This window comes from Brienomyrus brachyistius, chromosome 8 (assembly GCF_023856365.1).
Source record: "Brienomyrus brachyistius isolate T26 chromosome 8, BBRACH_0.4, whole genome shotgun sequence".
NCBI lineage: Eukaryota > Metazoa > Chordata > Actinopteri > Osteoglossiformes > Mormyridae > Brienomyrus > Brienomyrus brachyistius.
Genome location: NC_064540.1, coordinates 23,755,698 through 23,777,103, shown reverse-complemented (window position 1 = coordinate 23,777,103; position 21,406 = coordinate 23,755,698). Strand labels below are relative to the sequence as shown.

Sequence of the window (21,406 nt, the reverse complement as noted above, 5' to 3'; positions counted from 1 at the left end):
GCTGCTCTGATTGGCGTACCCGTTTGGTCTTTTGGTAGCTTCAGGTTGAATCAGCACTCTGATGAGTTAGTACTGGCATGGACGCTGGTCTAAGGAGGCATCCGCTACGATCCAAAGAAGCTCTAGGGCTGAGAGAATCCATGTGACAAGGGTGGCGCGTCCCTGGCTGACTGGGAAATCAGCTCGGTCAGGGGAAATCTGGCTCCTGAGCAGTGGGAACCATTTCCACTTTGGGTGAGGTGTGCACCTGCCATTTGTCAAATTCCTTGTGTGGGATGGTGGTCGAATACCTCAGCATTAACAACAGAAGCCACCAGTACCCAAGTCAGGTGGAAGGATATTTGCGGCAGCCTTGGGGAGATGCACTGCATGCTTCTTGTCTGGTCCATAGAGTTGTAGTGAAAGATATGGAGGGGGAAATTGTGACCTGGGTAATGGGGTACTATAGTGTTGGGGGGTTGGGGGTTGATTCTTCGCCCTTACCTTGCCTGCTCCGTGTGCTTGGCAGAGGGGGGGCTGCGGGCCGACCTGGACAGACGGCGCCGGGAGTGGCAGCAGTGATGATGCCTGCAGTGGCTGTTAGCTGTCAGATTGGGGTGAAGTAGGGAGGAAGCAGTAGTGGTAGAAGCTTTGGTGCCAGTTAGATTGCAAGGGGTGGAATTAGAGGACAACCTGACACAGAGAAAGGAAGAGAGAGACAGAGACCGGCACGTCAAGGGAGAGGGACGACAGAAGAAGACACATTAACAACAGAAATACACAGAGTACAGATTGAAACGAGCACAGTGACACCTACAGGACAGGAGGCCACATGGCAGGTGCAGGCCCGAGGAAGATAAACAAGAGAACAGTAAAGTCAGGAGTCCAAAGCATCATCTTTTCATACATAGCCACTTAGACAGTATGCAGTTTTATTCCTGGTTGGAAATTTCACCAAGCTCAGAGATGCACCAACAATGGCCTTCTTGGGAGCCAATCCAGTAGCATTTAGGCTGGCTTAGCTTGGAGACCCATCCTCCACTAGTGGTCCGCTAGCGAGCTGCCGGTCCCAGCCTCACAGTGACTCCGAAATGCTAACTCATCAGTCCCCTGCCCCGATGGCGTCCGCTGACCTTATGGCTTAGAAGCATTTAGGGCCGCACAATGGCCTCGGGACAGACCCTGGTTGAGTGAGCGAGGCCTCTGTGCTGGACACGAGCAGTTAGCAGGCTGGCAGGCCGACAGCTCAGAATGAGGAGGTGAGAGGATTCGCTGAAGATTAAAGATACCACCCACCTTTCCAGGGCGTTACATAACTCCCTGCTAAAATCCAGCTATTGTATAAGTCCAGAACAGGCAAATATCCCGATAAACTCCATTCCCGGAGCAGACCAGCTAGCAGCATGGTTTTAATGCAGCAAGTATTCAAAATACAGCCATTTTTAGCTAGGTGAGAATCTAATACTTCAGTACTTACAAACAGTTTTACATACATTACAATCCGCATTCCCTCTCTGGTACTGGTTCTGCCTTGGAGGACCAGACCTGGGCACACATTTTAACCTCCAAAAAAAGAAAAAACGTTTAACAGTCATAGCATAAGATGAAGAGTAAGTATCAGGAAGGCATTAACTATCCTGCCTGATACATAAACACAGCCCAGCCCCAATAAAGGGGCTGTCGATGCCTAGAGAGCCAGTTGGGCTGACGAGGTTCTGTGTAGATCACTGGGTTCTGTGCTTGACTTCTTTGCATTAGTTTTTAACTGCCTCAGTTATCTGTAAATGACCGAAGTGCCAAAGTTTAGTTTATGCAATAAAGTATTCTTTACCTCTGCTGAGCTAACATGGTGTTCTCCAGTCTATCAAAGGCCACATTTGGGGCAATATCTAACAATTATTATTCAAATATGTAATTATTATATAAAAATCCGGAGGCACCGTATGGGTTGCCCACACCAAATTTTTGATTTATGCAATCTCAAAATTCTCTTTTTTTTTTACTGCGGCTTATGCTAAGAAACGTAGGCATTGCATCATTTTCACGGGGTAGAAAATACCGCCCTCTTGTGGCCGTTTGCCTGCACTGTCGGGTTTTCTTGATCGCTGCATTCCTTAAGAGCACTTCATCACCAGCTGCTCCAGTGACAAATCTCCTAATCGGAATCATTCTCTGATTGCTTTCACCTTTCTGTTGGGAGCAGTTCCGTGCTTTTGCTCTCAGCGGTTTGGGCTGCACCGTACAAGGGCTCTGGGCTAAGCATCGTGCATCGTACGCTGATGGCCAATGGTCTGGTCTTTTCTCTGCGACTTCTTCATGTTCCTGTCCTGAATCATGTCCTCCATGTGCCAGCACCTGGGTGCTCCAGGTCTGATGGTCGTTTCTTTAAGAAACGCGCTTTAAAATTGCATTGTTATCATAACCTGACTAATGATCATCCTGTCGCAGTGTTACCTTCTCATAACACTGCACCCGCATCAGGGGGGCCGGTTATTTATAACCATAATTACCCTTGTGATATCTTCACCCGTGACACTGGAGAAACACATAACCGTGGGCAGAAAAGGGACAGCGAGCAGTGGCCACAGACACACACACACACACACACACACACACGCAGGTCAGACTGGGGAGCGTGAGCTGGCCAAGAATATACACATGAAGAGTAGAGGACAGGAAGAGATCACAGACAATAGAGGACAAGTAAACAAACACAGTGTGGGGGCATCGATAGAGGAAGAAAGATATCAGCAGAGTCTGGGCCAAGAAGAGCAGGGCTATGGGCCAGAAGAAGGAAGAGAAGGTGTGTGCCAGTGAGCCAATGAGAATGAGGCGTGGGCTGAAGGTGAGGAGTGTGGGAGACGAGCCAGTGGGAGAGGAGGCGTGGTCTGTGGGGGGGGGGGGGGGGTTTGTGTGAGAGTGCGTGACCCCCCCCATGATGAACATGAAGTGTGCTATTGTAGAGTGATCCCTTCTTAGAAGGGCCCATCCTGTAACACTCCCTGTTATAAAACTAGAGAACATCAGGGTTTTGGTATCTGTGTTCTAAGTTAGCATTCAAACAGGCAGCAAGCCTCACTGGGAACCAGGAGAAAATACATGAGTCTACTTTTGAGCATAGAAAGAACCATTTTCCCACTTTCTTCAGTGCTGAACATTACCTGCTCTTCAGTTTGAGATATATCTCCACCTGTAGGCTCTAACGTGGATTCGGTGAAGCCGCCTTTACAGACCCTCTCCCCGCACCCCCAAAGCCGCCGTGGTTCGTCCTCTGCCGCTCGTGCCCATCACCAGCAGTGAGCGTGGGCGTTGCTTAACAACAGTCGCACTGCTGCAACGATTCCCAGAATGCCTCAGTAAGCCTCACCCTCACACTGTCTACAGCCATCTCCTGGTAGAATATTAATAACGGCAAATATTCAGAAACAGAAACAGAGCACAATGCAGGTAGCAGAAGTGTCAATTAGTTACAGAGGGTCACGGGGAACATCAGACGGGAGCCGGTGTATTCTGTGTCCGGCCCTGTTCTGTTTTTCATAGCCAGCATTTGGCACCCCTATCTCCTGCCCTCCTGAGCATGGTGTAACATTTTCTCTGGAGGATTTATGGTGTGTTTCAGTCACCTTCTCTCACACGAACAGGTTCTGGGAGCCAGGGTTAAATATTAACTGCGGGGCCAGGGGGGATATGCCTGTCAGCAGACATACAGTGCACTCCGGGAGAGGCAAGAGAATCTCCATCACAGCGGAGAGCAAACCTCTGCTGTTTACTTTAGAATAGGGACGAAGAATGACCAGTTTGGGAAACAGGGCCTGCACTGCAAAGGATGAAGGCTGTCGTGCAGCGCGGCGTGCGTTACTGGAATGCCACGTCACGGTCCGAAGGCCGGCGTGGAGTCGGGCGCAAGCACGGCCCCAGCAAGCCGCCGGATGATGAGGCCGGCGCTGTGCTCATTAAGGAAGTCATCCCCCGCTGATCACGCCTGACAAGACAAGCCGGCTCTCTGGGGTGAGGATGAAATCTTTGCTCAGCAGAATAAGATGATTTTAAGCGAGGTATCTACATTACAGAAGCGAGGCGTCTCGGCACTCCCTGGGCTCCCATTTCGTCATCTGTGAAAACTTGTTTGGGGAAAGTTCGGTTTCAGCATTGAAACTGGGCAGCTCTTCTCCGGTGGGTGTGTTGGGTGTTTATTTTAGATGCTACACAGACACCCATCAGCCAATTCGGTGAAGTTCCACAAAGTTCTGTAAAGACCTGCTTTCCTCAAGCCTATGTCTACAGGCTTCACTAAAAGGCAGTAGCTGTCCATCCGATCGCAGACCATCTCCCTGTCAGATGGCATCACGGCTATTTCGTTTCACGAGGTCCCCCTCTCCCTGAGCCCCTGTCCTCTGCTTCTCTCCCATTCCCTCGTTCCAGCCCACCCCCACAAGCGCCCCATGTCGCTCTCGCCCACGCTGTTCTTCACGCAGGCACCTGCGAAAGCCCACCGTTTTTCCACGGCAACCGTGGGGACTCGTGTGCGTGGGCTTGCAGGCTGACACATGTGAGGTCACGCGCTCTCCCACCGCGTGAGGCGCTGCAGCGGCAGGTCGGCCGCGTCACTGGCAGCAGGAGGCATTTTTTATAGCCGCCTGTCAGGGAATCGTCCCGCTCGTGACTCTCTGTACCTCTGGGCTTCCTGCCACCACAGATGCAGAGGCACAGAAGCAGATGAGATGGGTGAGAAAAGATATTTCAGAGAACAAAGACTTCTATTACAGTCTACCCTATACACTGCCCTACAACACCTTACCCTACAATAGCCTAAGTCTACAACACCTTACCGTACAACAGCCTCTATATATATATATATATAGCATGGCATATACGAATACTTATCTGCCCTTGACATGCATGCACGTTGCATTCTTCTTCAGCGGTACAACAGTCTTCTTTTCATTCCGACAAAGTACCTGGAATAGTGACCCCCCTCTACCCCCCACCCCCCGACCCAGAGGAGAGGCACACAGGATTCCCACTGACCCCCACCCCCCCCCACCCCATCAGTTTTGTGAGCTTCTGGGGACCCTGCCAGAAATGCGGAGCACAGCAGGCGAGTCCAGCGAAATCCTCCCTCTCGTTATCGTTCTTTTTCTCCTTTAAAATTGCAGCTTTTTGCTGCATTCAGCTGAGCTCGGCGAAGAACAAAAGCGTTCGAATTTATTACAAGTTCTTTCTTCATAGTGACTAACGGTCAAATCATCACCAGCGGGCATCATCTGGAATACGGACCTTTAAACTAAGCCTAGAATGGCCTTAATAAGCCTTAATAAACAATGTCCTTTATCATCGGGTTTCCTGTGTTATTTAATAAACCAACAGATGCTAAGAAGAGCACCTGGTGAACAGAGACCTTTCCAGCAATAGGGATTCAGTCCCCTCCGATCCTTATTCATTCAAAGTATTGGTATCAAACAGAAAAATCAGCAACTGACAATCTCGAAGCTCACAGGATTCCTGAATTCACATTTAATAGGACTTACATCACAATGTGTGTTGCTATGGGCAACTAACAAATGAAGGCAGCAGTTGCCACAGTAACAGAAGGGATAGCTGCTTTAGGTGCACTGAATATTCCCTGACAGGTACTGTTACACCAGGCAATGCTCTGTGCCCCAGATTTGACCAATGCCTGATGATTACCCTGGAAATCAATAAACACCACAACACAAAGATGGCCCTTTGAAACCTTTACCTCCTGTAGCTCTTTCTTCAGGGGTCAAGAGTTGAAGCCATGAGGAACAGGAACAAAGGAGGGAGCGCATGTTCATCTGAGCTACATGTCTTTGGACTGTGGGAGGACCATGAGAAAAGCCCACATGCGCAGAAAGGGGTCAGAGCCAAAGCCACAGAAGCACTAAGAGAACATTCCAAACTCCACATGCACAGAGCTGGGGCTGCATTCTAATCCACACAATATAGATGCATCATCTTAGTTCACATATCGGTATGTGCCTTACAAATCAAGACATAGGCATCAGTCCGACGCATCAATCTTGGTCGATTTCACACTACGTGGCTGTTCTATGCCAGCATTCCTAAGGGTAAAGGTTTTATTAGGGCTGCTGACTTAGCCAGCCAATTTCAATGTGTCTTGGATGGTTCACGCCCTAGAAGGTTAGCATCCTAGGGCGCCTAGGTCGTCCAATGGGTTGTTTGGCCTTGCCGCCACCAACACCAGATTCACTACAGATTTGTGGAGGTCAGAGGTTAGCTACTCACTGATACCGGTTATTGGTATCGGTAATATTGGACAAAAACATATCGGTCATCGACGTCAGCCAAAATTTCCACATCGGTTCAGCACTACCACAGTAAAGCAAGGTGATGAAATCTCTGAACTGGAACAACCCAACATACTGGGTATATATATGTGGAGAAGATGCAAACTTCAAGTGGTAATCAAAGTCCCTACAGAGCAGCTTGTGGGAGTTTTACTTACACAAAAATGTTCTGAGGGCAGAACGAAAAACAATTGGTCCAGAGAGATAACCAATCAGATCACAGAGGAGATGGGTCCAAGCAACTCTCATGAGCCAAAGAGCAGCACCATGCTCCTGTGCATTATGGGCAGTGCCAAGGCGGAATACCAGCAAGTCAGCGGGTGGTGTTTGGCTCAGTAGTCCCATGATTGGAGAAGTGCTCATTTCCAGTCCTCGGGTTGACAGACTGATGCCATCGTTGGGCCCCTGAGCAAGGCCCTAAACAACGAGAGCGGCACACGCCAACAGCCCCTGCGCTTGGAGCCCAGGCATCGCTCTCACTCACTTGTTTGTGCGCGTGCATGTCTCAATGAAGAGCAACACGAGATGTGCAAAGAAGCGTTCCAGTGCACCTGTACTCACTTCAGCAAATGGCAAATAAAGCATTTTCATTTAAAGCATTGTTTTCATTTAAAGCATTGTTTTCATTGGTTAAACTTTGAAAAAAGCTTAGACTGTTTTTGCTGTGCTGACCAAGTCACTCTCTGTGTCGATCCAACCCAGCAGTTTAATTTCTCTTTCATGAGCGAGTAGAGAATGTGAGTGAAGATCTCTATTGAGAGAGGAACCCGTGGGGGTAGCTTGTTCAGGAGGTGAACGTGGGTGGTATGGGGGGGGGGAGGAATGCACACTGCAACCACTGGAGGGTTTTTTACAGAAATCATATTTTCAGCACTTCAGCTACCGTCCTTCCACTGCTCCTTCTGCATCTCCATCTTCTCACCAAATAATGGCCATGTGACAACCGGCACTGAAACTGGGCAATATCTCCCCTTGGGAGAAGCTGGACTGGATGGTTCCTAAGAAACTGGAAAGTTTTGCTCATGAAACTGCAGAAAACCAGATGGACGATAATGAGTCAGAAGAAATCAAACACCCCGTAAAATAAACCACCTCAAAGCTAAAAGGATAGTTTATTACCTTTGAGTAAATGATTATTTATGTATAAGCACATAGATCTATAATTCTACACTTGTTTCCTATGGGCAAGCTTGCTTCAGCAGGACCTGGATCACTGCCTGGACCTCACTACATTAAATCAACACGAACCGACTATGAAACCCAGTGCATTTGGCAACTTACAAACACAGAACTGTTTCCTCCTATGTAAGTATGAACTTCCTGATTCCAGAATTCAGAGATATGGCAAAAACTACTGAGCTGCCGATCCCCAACACGAATCTCAACGTAGGAGGACACAGGAGGAGGAGGTATATCTTCTGGAATGACATCAGCGAGCAAGATTTCATTTTGACATTCACCACAACGTAAGACACGAGACGGAGCTCAGCTGCTTTTCTTCCAACATTTGAATCCTCTACAAGGAAACTTGCAGCAGATAGTAGGTAGGTAACATTTAAATGAGAAATTAGAAATGACACCAGGAGACTCCTGTTACTCAGGAAACAGGAGAACGCAGCAATTCCATAGAGTGTTTCCCTCCAAAACGACAGGTAGCTACAGCAAATATCAGACACCTAGAGGGTGATGTTTGCATGACTTGAAATGGTATTACGACAAGCTTACAAACTGTCATTTTCACTAATTTGGAGATGGATTGATGAATAGACTTAGGGAAATCGAAACAAGCAAACAATCTGTGGGTAACGCCTTAGGCACTCGGTCAGACATTCAATGACCATGAAGTGTAAAAAGTGAAATAGAAATGGATGCAGCAATTGGCTTCCGTTACAGCTAACATCAAACTAGCAAACGACTGCAATATGCATGATGCTCAAGCCAGGATATGCTGTCAGGTAAAGGTCTGTTTTCATAATTTAGTAAAACAAGAACATTGACAGCAGTGGTGACTTTAGAAAGAAGCTAAGGAATGCCCCTCATGTCACCAGAAGACCTGACTGCTGGGATCACGTGGTCATCTACACAAACTTAGCTTACCAAGTCAACAAGGGTTTTAAAAGACCTACAGTGGGATCCATCTCTGTCAGAGATCAAACAGTAATGCGAGAAGAACCAAGCCAGGTCCGGACCATCGAAGGTTCTACAAATGGGCCTTCGCCAGTCATCTGCCATAACTAAGCACTCCGTTGCATGAGATGCATCACCGCAGTGAAATTTAAAGACTCCATTACATCTGCTGCGGTCGTACCGTCCAAATCACGAGCTGCCTGATGCCGCTGGTGTGGACAGACTGGAGTAGAGTGTTAAGGAGGGGATGAGGGCCTACGAGGCTGCCTTCACTTAGGAAGCTGTGTCAGCTGGAGACACGAGAAGGTAAAGTTCAGAGCTAAGTGCAAAATGAAGAGGAACTTACCGGCAAAATAAAGGGCTGACAGCACATGGATGCGGTAACAGCAGGACCTTTCTGCAGCCAATGTGTGCCTGGCCTGCGTCAACTGCAGGGCAGACAGTCAGGGACCTTTTCACTGCGTATGTCTGCCTCATCTGCTTGAACTGCAGAGTGCACAAGCGGGAGCCTTTTAACAGCCGATGGCTGCCTGATTTGAGAGAAATGCAGGATGGACAGCAAGGGGGCTTTTTGCAGCCAATGTGTGCCTGGCCTGCGTCAACTGCAGGGTAGACAGCCAGGGACCTTTTCACAGTGGATGCCTGCCTGGTCTGCGTGAACTGCAAAGTAGACAGTCAGGGACCTTTTCACAGTGGATGCCTGCCCGGTCTGCGTGAACTGCAAAGTAGACAGCCAGGGACCTTTTCGCAGACAGTGTCTGCCTGGTCTGCGTCAACTGCAGGGCAGGCAGTCAGGGGCCTTTTCACAGTGTATGTCTGCCTGGTCTGCACGATCTGCAGGCCGCACGACTGGGGGCCTTTTCACAGCCGATGTTTGCCTGGTCTGCGTGAACAGCAGGACAGACGGCTGGGGGCCTTTTTGCAGCCGATGTTTGCTTCGTCTGCGTGACCCGCAGGGCAGACACTCTTCGCTTTTGTCGAACAGCCAAGGAAATAAACGAACACAAACTATTTGAAATGAAAATGCAGAGGATCACAACACTGAAGACGAGGCACGGTTGCTGTAAAACACCGAGCTGCTCTTTTCGTTATTAACTGGTCCCATTTCTCTCACTGCAGCTCTGCTGTTTGCAGTGAAGCCATGTTGTTTCCTTTGTTCAGGGAATTTAACTGTGGTATCTCCTGTAATTAACATTTCTGCCGGTGCATAAGAAACACAAAACTACTGAACCAACCACTGACCATGCAGGCTGCACTTCACTAAGCAATATTGTGTTTTAAAGATGCTCGTTAACGCTGTAACTGCCACGGACGCTCGCCCACGAACCAAAGTACACGTGCCCGCTTGTGATGCTCAAACATTCAGCCCGACATTTCAAAACATTTCTACACAAAAGCTAAATAATTGCTGGAAAAGGACAGAATGACAGAGAGAGAAACAAGATGTAGGTAACGAAGGAAGAAAAGAGAGAGAGGGGAGAAAATAGCAGGGTGACAAGGGGAAAAGAGGAGGGTGTTTGTAAGACACAGAAGCAATTTGGACAGACTCTGACTCATACCGGCAGCAGGGGAGGCAACGTCCAGACTACAGCGGGAGAAGGCAGATTATACGGTGGGTTTAAGCTGACCGAAAAGCATCTGGGAAACAAACTCGTGTCAAATGGAGTTTTAGGAGCATGGCTGCTGATACATGTAGCCGGCCCCATGCACCGTCGGCATGGCGGCTCTCCAGGTTGGGGGGCGCAGGGGAGGTGGATAGGGGGCTTTATACCTTCAGGAGTGACAGGCCTGGGGGAGTTGGGAGTTCACCACCAGTGCAAAATATGGAAGAGCGTGCACTGGTGGTTTAATTTTACGGCGTTTATCGTATGGATATACAGAATCACGTGCTGCCAGATGTCTTTTGCTTACAGCATCCAGCTCCTGCTCATCCCCACCAGTACTCCCAGTTAAGGATTCTCTAAAGAAAGGGGCCAATATCCCCCCCCCCCCCCCCCCCCACAGCCAAGCTCACAATCCCAAACAGCCATGCATGCTAAACCTCTTCCAGGTGGCTTGTTACTGTATGATCCACCATGCCCATTGGATAGGATAATTGCTAGTGTAACAATTTAGGGTTATCATCATAATAATTAAATCAGTCATAAATGTTTAATGTTTGCCAGATATTTAAATCTTGAAACAGAGGACCGTCATCGTAGGCAGATGACTGTGATGCATGAAAATTAAGGAAATTAGTACTGAATATCGTTCCCCAACGGCAGTTAGCTAAATCCCACATGAGAAAACAGCATGCGATCCCGACAAAACGAATGCATACAGGAAATGACATGCGCACTGCAAGTCCCAAGGGACGAGACCGGAAATGCAAAGTGCTCAATGCTGCATGTACATCGTAATTAAAAGGAAATTAGGCACCAAATACCAGAACTCAACGAATCACGGCGCGTAATGAGCCCACTTCTCGGTATCTCTGCTCGCGTTCTGTTACGACACACAGGGAGAGGCCCTTGCTTATTGCCCTCCATTACTGGTGACTGCTCCCTGCCTGCTGTTTGACAGGCGTCACAGATGCTAGTGCCGTTTCTGCACAGACATCTGCAACTCCGCCTCTGCCGTTGGCCTCTGACTCCGTTCCAGGAGCTGCCCCACCCCCTCCCCAATCCGTATTTATCTCCGCGTGCTCAGTCTCTCTCCTGCATGATCATCGCTTTGCCAGAGGCAGGCAGAGGGCTCGAGGACCTCCGGAAATAAGTAGACATCTTGACAATAACCAAAAGAAGAAAAAGGCCTTAGACGCCATGACATTACAACGGAGAGGCGGATTTGTGAACAAGCACATGCAGACACGCGTGTCACGCAGAACTGCAACACTCATGACAATTATGGCAGGATGGGGGAGGGTATCAGTTATTAAGTCCACCAGGTACAGTACTAATTAAAGTCAGGTCCGGCAAATCGAAGGTGAGCAGAGCAGAGGAATCGCAGCGAGACCAAGAGCTGATCCATTCAGAACAGCCGTGACGGGGCGGTCGTTTGACAGAGCAGCCTCGACCCCCCGCGATCCCTCTAGAGAAGCAGGCAGCCGGTCGATCGGCTGGGAAAAGGCACCGCGTTCCTGCCCGCGTAGGACTGCTCACACATCGGGTGCTGCTTACATACACATTTCCCCTGCACCCTCTGAATTAACTCAGATGGATTTGGCTCTACTCTCAATCCTCCAAGGATTGACCGCTCATTAATTATGCACCCTTTGCCTTTCATTGAATACTAGCCAAAGACTGGGCTGATGTCACATAGACCGATGTCACATAGACCTGCACAGAAGCAGGGAGCTGGACAACAGGGACGGTAATGAGAGTGCTTCTAAAAGCATGCTGCAGAAGGTCCTGGTCAGGGTTCAGCTGCTGGACCGGCTCTTACAAAGAGGGCGGCTGAGCGGAAACACCAGCAGGCGCAGAGCAAGCCCCCTCACCTCCACCGGAGACAGCTGGCCCCCTTAACAGTGAGCCAAGGCAGTGTGACACTCCACAGCCGAGATTGGGCCTCTAACATGGACACTGTCCACCTTTCATGTTCCCAACAACCTGTCAGGCCAATTTTGGGATGCTAGCGAGGAGCCAGCCTCTGCCCCTCCAATCAGCAAGCAGCCAGCCTCTGCTCCTCCAATCAACGAGCAGCCAGTCTCTGCTCCTCTAATCGGCGAGCAGCTCTCTGGGATAACGGCAAACAATTGGCAGCCTGAGAAGTGGGCAAAGTAAGATAACCTGATACTGGCTCCCTGACAAATGCAGGACAGCGGTCCAGTATAAGCAGTGGAACAGAAGGCAACTGGACTAAGGAGGGATTCTGGGAACATAAAACAATAAACAAAATAAAAAGCAATAAACAAGCAAAAAAAAAAAACAGTCCCCACACTTCAGACATGTACAGAAGATCCACAATGCCATTTACAAATTTATGCTTACAATATAAAAATAGTGCATACTTTTAAAATGCCACACTTTCCCTTTTATGAACCACATTTTGATTTTGGTCAGGGAGTAGAGAGATTCCCCCTCCCCCCCAGGAAATCAGCATGATGATGACCAAGGTGGGGTGATGGAAAGGGAGAGTGATGAAGGAAGATGAAGGGAGAGAGGAGAGGAAGTTGTGAGGAGGGGTCAGGAGGAAGCTGGGGGATGGGCGGCAGAGGGCACTGTGGGGGGGAACAGGAGAATCAATCACATGGTGGGTCGCTGTGAGCTGGAAAATCCAGCAAGTGTTACGGTCAAAATAAATCAGCAGATAAATAAGTAAGCGAAAAAAGTCACTGTCGAGGACCCCCGACACCCCATGTGGTGCGGAGTCTCAGAAATGGACGTTAAACACTGCATGCCCAAGCGGAGGGTGATTCCACACAAGGAGCCCCTGTTGCCTCATTACTGGCCGAATAAGTATAAGTGTTTAGACCCAGCCTGAGCTGCCCTGGATGTGAAGCGTGGATAAAGAGCTGCAGCAGTCTGACTCAGCAGCCTGCGCTCTGCCCGCCGACATCTGCGCGAGCCGCGGTACAGAGAACCAGCACAGACCCACGCCCACATTCCCACAGGCACAAGTGCTGCAAATAGCCCTGCATCCCGGGGGCTCGGCGTGACAGTGTGACGGAACGTCGGTTCCGTCTCCCTGCCTCCGTGTCACTCTGCCTCCCATGGGGATCTGAGGCCCGGAGTCCGGGGCTCCGCTGGACAAAGCAGGCAGTGCTTCTCTGGGTTCCACAGCGCTGGATGGTTCTCCTCTGCAAAGACGTCCGCTCTCTCCTGTTCTCCACTCACCGATATGGGAACGAAATTTACACAGACAAATCGTTACACAAAATTGTTTTGAAAAGCATTTGAAGGAAGCAGAAAGGTATGTTTTAAATCACCCACGGCCCCCAGTGAAATTAAAAATCCTGTCGGCTTTGAATGGATTGGTCCAGAATCCAACACGTTTTAGAGACAATTACATGATTACTGAGGTTGTTTTAAAAACTGCTTCATGCTTTGCTTCAATACAGATATCAACATTATAAAATACAATACTATCATCTTAAATATATAGTATTTATTATGTAAAATATTTATATTCTTTTGATCCCAGTAATGTCGATTTCACAATTTATTCACCATTCCAGTGTGGTTTAATTGCACATTTCAGGGTAAAATTGATAAAAAGGGTTAAAATCAGATATGACGTATTTTTTTTTTGCAGATGAAGTTTGTTTTTCCTTATTTTGTGGAAGCAGTAAGACGACCTTTCAATTCAGACGATGCGAAATTTAAACCTGGTTGGAATTAAGCTGAAAATCAACATTTCAAATAGGTGACGTGTTTAGTTGCTGGGGGGAGATTTATGAAAATGAAGATTGAACAAAAATGTCTTTTTACATTTGTTTTCCTAAATTACACTTTAATGCTTTTTAAATATTTCCAATTATTTGGACCCGGTATCATTACTATGCAGTTTAAAGGTAAATTGGTGAGCTGCTGTATCACTGCTGATGGCTGGAGAGGGTGCAGGTCTCACTTTCTGATGGTTGTAAGGGCGCTCAGAGATAAGGCTTTAATTATGTAAATGTGAATTTACACATATACAGCCATATACTCATACACAAACACACACACACAAATACAACCATATACTCACACAAACATAGCCATATACTCACACACACACACACACACAGCCATATACTCACACACACACACAGTCATATACTCACACACACACACAGCCATATACTCACACACACACACAGCCATATACTCACACACACACACACACACACAGCCATATACTCACACACATACAGCCATATACTCACACACACACACACACAAATACAACCATATACTCACACAAACATAGCCATATACTCACACACACACACACATACAGCCATATACTCATACACACACACAGCCATATACTCACACACACACACAGACATACAGCCATATACTCACACACACACAGCCACATACTCACACACACAGCCATATACTCTCTCTCTCACACACACACAGCCATATACTCACACACACAGACATACAGCCATATACTCACACACACACAGCCACATACTCACACACACACACACACACACACACACAGCCATATACTCACACACACACACAGCCATATACTCTCCCTCACACACACACACACACAGCCATATACTCACACACACACAGCCATATACTCACACACACACATACAGCCACACACACACACACAGCCATATACTCACACGCACACACACAGCCAAATACTCACACACACACATACAGCCACACACACACAGCCATATACTCACACATACACACAGCCATATACTCTCTCACACACACACAGCCATATACTCACACACACACACACACAGCCATATACTCTCACACACACAGCCATATACTCACCCACAGCCATATACTCACACACCCAAACACAGCCATATACTCACACACATAGCCATATACTCTCACACACACAGCCATATACTCACACACCCACACACACACATACAGCCATATACTCACACACACACACACAGCCATATACTCACACACACACACACAGCCATATACTCACACACACACACAGCCATATACTCTCTCTCACACACACACAGCCATATACTCACACACACACATACAGCCATATACTCACACACACAGAGCCATATACTGACACAGACACACACACAGCCATATACTCACACACACACACACACAGCCATATACTCACACACACACACACACATAGCCATATACTCTCTCTCTCACACACACACACAGCCATATACTCACACACACACATACAGCCATATACTCACACACACACATACAGCCATATACTCACACACAGCCATATACTCACACACACACAGCCATATACTCACACACCCACACACACATACAGCCATATACTCACACACACACACACACACACACATACAGCCATATACTCACACACCCACACACACACATACAGCCATATACTCACACACACACACATACAGCCATATACTCACACATACACACACACACATACAGCCATATACTCTCACACACACACAGCCATATACTCACACACATACAGCCATATACTCTCTTACACACACACAGCCATATACTCACACACACAGCCATATACTCACACACACAGCCATATACTCACACACACAGCCACATACTCACACACACAGCCATATACTCACACTCACACACACACACAACCATATACTCAGACACACACTCAGCCATATACTCACACACAGCCATATACTTACACACACACAGCCATATACTCACACACACACAGCCATATACTCACACACACAGCCATATACTCACACACACATATACAGCCATATACTCTCTCTCACACACACAGCCATATACTCTCTCACACACACATACACACACAGCCATATACTCACACACACACACAGCCATATACTCTCTCACACACACACAGCCATATACTCTCTCTCACACACACACAGCCATATACTCTCTCACACACACAGCCATATACTCTCTCTCACACACACACACAGCCATATACTCACACACACACAGCAATATACTCACACACACACATACAGCCATATACTCACACACACACATACAGCCATATACTCACACACACATACAGCCATATACTCACACACACACAGCCATATACTCACACACATAGCCATATACTCTCTCTCTCTCACACACACACACACTCAGCCATATACTCACACACACACATACAGCCATATACTCACACACACATACAGCCATATACTCACACACACACACATACAGCCATATACTCACACACACACACATACAGCCATATATTCACACACACACATACAGCCATATACTCACACACACACACATACAGCCATATATTCACACACACACATACAGCCATATACTCACGCACACACACACACAGCCATATACTCACACACACACATACAGCCATATACTCACACACACACACACACAGCCATATACTCACACATACACATACAGCCATATACTCACACACACATACAGCCATATACTCACACACACACACACAGCCATATACTCACACATACACACTTGCACACTGTGTCACATACAGTCAGTCAGACATTGTCCCTCTGCCTGTCTTACTCTCTCACACATGTTGTGCACTCCCTCCCTTTAGCGCAAACCCTTTCCAGTGCCCTCAGTCTTGTGAGGTATCAGCAGCCCCCCCCACTCCCACCTTCTCTCCCATACACTCCCACTCTATTCTTTCTCCCCAACACAATGGTATAATTAGCACCGTGCTGTGCCTCAATGCCTTTTCATCTCCCTCGCTGTCCTTCCCGCCCACTCGCCTTCTCTGCATAGCGTTTATTCTCTATGCTTCGTACGCTTCCCGCACCTCCTCTTCTGCCACTGCCCACCCCCCAGCCCTACGAAACGAGTGCATAAACACGCCTTAACCTGCTTCTAATCCACCCACAAGCAATTGGCTTGGTAAAGGGACATGAGAGCTACGTTCGCTAAGAACAGGAAACCTTTAGGTATACTGGACAACATACCATACCAGGAACCAGAGAGGAAATCAGACAGGGAACCATACCAGGAACCAGAGAGGAAATCAGACAGGAAACTGTACTCTAAACCAGAGAGGAAATCAGACAGGGAACTGTACTGGAAACCAGAGAGGAAAAAATACAGGAAACTGTACTGGAAACCAGAGAGGAAAAAATACAGGAAACTGTACTGGAAACCAGAGAGGAAAAAATACAGGAAACTGTACTGGAAACCAGAGAGGAAAAAATACAGGAAACTGTACTGGAAACCAGAGAGGAAAAAATACAGGAAACCAGGGTGGAATCATACAGAAATCTAAACAAGAAACTGGAAAGGAAATCATACAGTAAATTGAATAAAAAATGTATAAGAATCTCTACAGGAAACCATGTGGCAATTGTCCAAAAAAATGGTAATGGGAAAGGCACAAGAAACTGACTGGTGAACACACAGAAAATCATACAGGAAAATGTCTAGGAAACCATACAGGGAAACCTAGAGGAAAGTGCACTGGGAAGCACACAGGACACTGAGAAGGAATCATAGAGGAAATGCAGGGCACCGGATTCTGTGCTCCTGATGCCGGTGTCTTTCCTCACTCTGCCTTTATGCACTGTGGCTTCCTAATGATGTGGCTCCACTCCTGTCAGTCAGGGCTGTCAAACTCTCCAGCTGCAACTGTTCCCACTTCAGGGGCCTGTGGCCTTAGCCCCTGCCCCCCCCCCCCCCGCCGCCCCGCCCCCACTCACTGTTAGACCATATTCCACATGGGGAACGAAGGCTTACTGGGCTGCCAGGACACAGACGCACACCCCCCTCCACCAGGGCCCCTCTCAGCAGACCGCCACACTCTGCCAGGCTTTTCTTAAAAAGCCGTGAAGAGACCGGACCTCTACAGCCCACCTTAATCCTTTGTTTTGACACTTAAGGTGTGTTATCAGACAGTCGGGTGAGGCTACCTCTACAACCTGCCGTCTAATTAAAATAAGAATCCCTTAGGGACTTTGCTCCCCCCCCCCACCATTTCCCTCTCAGTCACTCTTTCCCTCTATCTCACTTTCCCTCTTTTTTATCCACTGTTCCCCCCATCCCTTCTCCCTCTCTGTCTCTCTTTCCATCTCACTTTGCCCCTTTCTTTTCCCTCTATTTTGCTGTTCCCCCATACTCACTCCCTCTTTCCCCATACTCACTCCCTCTTTCCCCATACTCACTCCCTCTTTCCCCATACTCACTCCCTCTTTCCCCCATACTCACTCCCTCTTTCCCCATACTCACTCCCTCTTTCCCCCATACTCACTCCCTCTTTCCCCCATACTCACTCCCTCTTTCCCCATACTCACTCCCTCTTTCCCCCATACTCACTCCCTCTTTCCCCATACTCACTCCCTCTTTCCCCCATACTCACTCCCTCTTTCCCCCATACTCACTCCCTCTTTCCCCCATACTCACTCCCTCTTTCCCCCATACTCACTCCCTCTTTCCCCATACTCACTCCCTCTTTCCCCCATACTCACTCCCTCTTTCCCCATACTCACTCCCTCTTTCCCCCATACTCACTCCCTCTTTCCCCCATACTCACTCCCTCTTTCCCCATACTCACTCCCTCTTTCCCCCATACTCACTCCCTCTTTCCCCCATACTCACTCCCTCTTTCCCCCATACTCACTCCCTCTTTCCCCCATACTCACTCCCTCTTTCCCCCAAACTCACTCCCTCTTTCCCTCAAACTCACTCCCTCTTTCCCCATACTCACTCCCTCTTTCCCCCATACTCACTCCCTCTTTCCCCCATACTCACTCCCTCTTTCCCCCAAACTCACTCCCTCTTTCCCCCATACTCACTCCCTCTTTCCCCCATACTCACTCCCTCTTTCCCCCAAACTCACTCCCTCTTTCTCCCATACTCACTCCCTCTTTCTCCCATACTCACTCCCTCTTTCTCCCATACTCACTCCCTCTTTCCCCCAAACTCACTCCCTCTTTCCCCCATACTCACTCCCTCTTTCCCCCATTTTCTTTCTCTCCATCTATACCCTCTCTCTGTTCCCTCTTACTGACCCCTCTCTCTTTTTTACCCCGCTACCCTCTTTCCCGCCTTCTGTCCCCCATGAAGCCCACACAGCATAGGGGTAGCCTGCTGACAGACGCCTGACAATGGAAGCCTCACACTGCTGTTACACTTCTCGCACACTGTTTGATAATAGGTAAAGGCACCACCCACATCCATATGCAAACACACAGAACATCACACACACCAGCTAATCCAGAGGGGGACGGCAGCTCAGTGGGTTGAGTCTCTGCACCCACATTTGGAAGGTTGCTGGTTCAAACTCTGATAGACTGATGCTGCCATTGGGGAACTTAAGCAAGGTCCCAGTGATCTGGAGAACATCCACATAATCAAAACCCCCACTGAGGTGCTGACCCCCTCATTGCATTCAGACCAAACAGAGAGGCTGAACACAGGATTCCACCAGCTGATGGGGGCATGACCACCCTGCTAACCATTAGCTCAGTTTAAATGACATAATTGGCAGCTAGTGAGAGTGTGGGGCTCCTTATGTGTCAGCCTGAGCATATGCCTGTAGCACACATACCCAGCTTTCCTTCCTGTGGCCATTTGACAGTTTAACCAATGAAAGCATGCAGCTGCCCTCAGACCCCCAGATCATGTGACTAAACATGGCTTTTAAACAAAATAACAATGCAGTTAACCCACATACACCCAGGTAATCCAGGTCACTTTAAAACAAACCCAGCTCTAAGATAAACACCAAAACATCCACAGATATCTCATGAATGAATTTTTTTCAGCAGTAAAATATTTCCAAACACTCCCCAGTTTTTTTCAGTTAAGATTGCAATCGGTAAGACAGTTTGCATACAGTCAAAGTTTGAGCGCAGTGTACATCTATGATTGGCTGCTTTCCAAGCGCATGCACAAACAGCAGCCACTCTCACCCAGTTGACAAATCAGGCGGAGGGCAAATCAATGTAAACAAAAGCAACAGAAGGGCACCATCATCCACCAATCAGATCACAGTTTGTTCCCAGATCCAAAGCGCAAGGACTTCCCATATTTATGCAAACCTCCTGAAATAAACTTCCTGCTGTGCCCCTTTCAGATCGTATACTCCTGAAATGCCACCCTTCGAAGGTTATCTTGGCAAATCTATGACATCTGTACAGGCTCTTCATCTCATCACCAACGCGCACAGCCATGACTATCATCTCTTAATCAACAGTTCTCAGATAACCCCCATTGATTTCCTGCCCCCAATTTTCCTTAAATATCCTTGGTGCTAATACATGTTAACAACCAATCCAAATTATTTCACACAGATAAGACTGTCAGTTGCCGACTGTGATGAAACAGAAACCGTGTAAAACCTGCTTAAAGTGAATCCTAAAGTCGCCGGCACCTATATCAGCCAATGCAGAGAATCGTGGGAGAAACTCACTGTCTCTGGAGAGTCTTGGCGTGACCGGCACTGGAGCAGTCAGGTCGGTTTGGTCTCCCCCTCTCCACTGGGGCGGAGCCACAGGAGAGGCCGCGAGTGAGCCGGGCGTGGCCACGCCGCTCCCGCGCAGGCAGGGGAGGAGGCGGGGCGGAGTCACCGTGCGAGTTGGTGGGGAGGGTGGCGTCGGAGCCAGGCTGGCCCTGCTGGGTGGAGCCAGAGGCGTCGGGCAGGCGCGGCCGGCGGTCCAGCCGCAAGTCCTTGTTCTCCTGGCTGACGCGGTCCAGTTGGACCTCCAGCTCCTCGATGCGGCGCCTCTGTGTCTCTAGGAGCTTCTGCTGGCTCTCGATGATGTTGTTGAGTTCCAGCAGGTACTCCACTGCCCGATTTGGGCTCTCTGGGCTGCCCTGGCCCGTTTCCATGGTCAGGACCTCAACTCCAAGTCACTGCAGCCGTAGGGCAGGATTGCCCGGGCGGCGAGTTCTTAGTTTCCCCCCCCCCCACTAAGAAGTGGGGGGGAGAAGAATTGTACAGCGAAGGCTGGAGAAGAGCAAAAGCTGGCTGTCCTCCTAACTTGTCCTTGGTCTGAGGTTAATGAGAAGTTGGCGGTCAGGTTATGTTTCCAAACGTATTTTCACGTTTGTATCAGTCCAAGTCACTGTCTGAACTACAGTTACTGCAAAAACATCACGGGGGGTGGGGTGGGGGAGGGGGTGCGTTTTGGGTGTGTGGGGGGGGGGGTGTTTTCACTGCGTCTCAGAACCACAAACCCCAGTTCCCAGAAAGCATTTCATAGCTGCAGTGGGAGAAAGAGCTGGAACAGCCAGAGTGTCGAAGCGTATGAGCGCTGCATCCTCAGGCACGGGGCAGAGGGAGGCGTGCGGCGGGAGGCAGGGACAGCGACGCTCTGCGCCTGTCATGGTCAC

At 48.6% G+C, this 21,406-nt stretch overlaps 1 protein-coding gene across 1 annotated transcript in view; it reads right to left on the bottom strand.

The window, feature by feature from the left end:
- Positions 1-21,205, bottom strand: part of iqsec2b (IQ motif and Sec7 domain ArfGEF 2b) — a 47,112-nt gene extending 25,907 nt beyond the window's left edge. The window contains 2 exon segments of the mRNA XM_049022016.1: positions 484-672; positions 20,484-21,205. Coding sequence (XP_048877973.1) covers positions 484-672; positions 20,484-20,902 — 608 coding nt within the window. The 5' untranslated portion in view covers positions 20,903-21,205.
- Between the last annotated feature and the right edge of the window lie 201 nt (positions 21,206-21,406).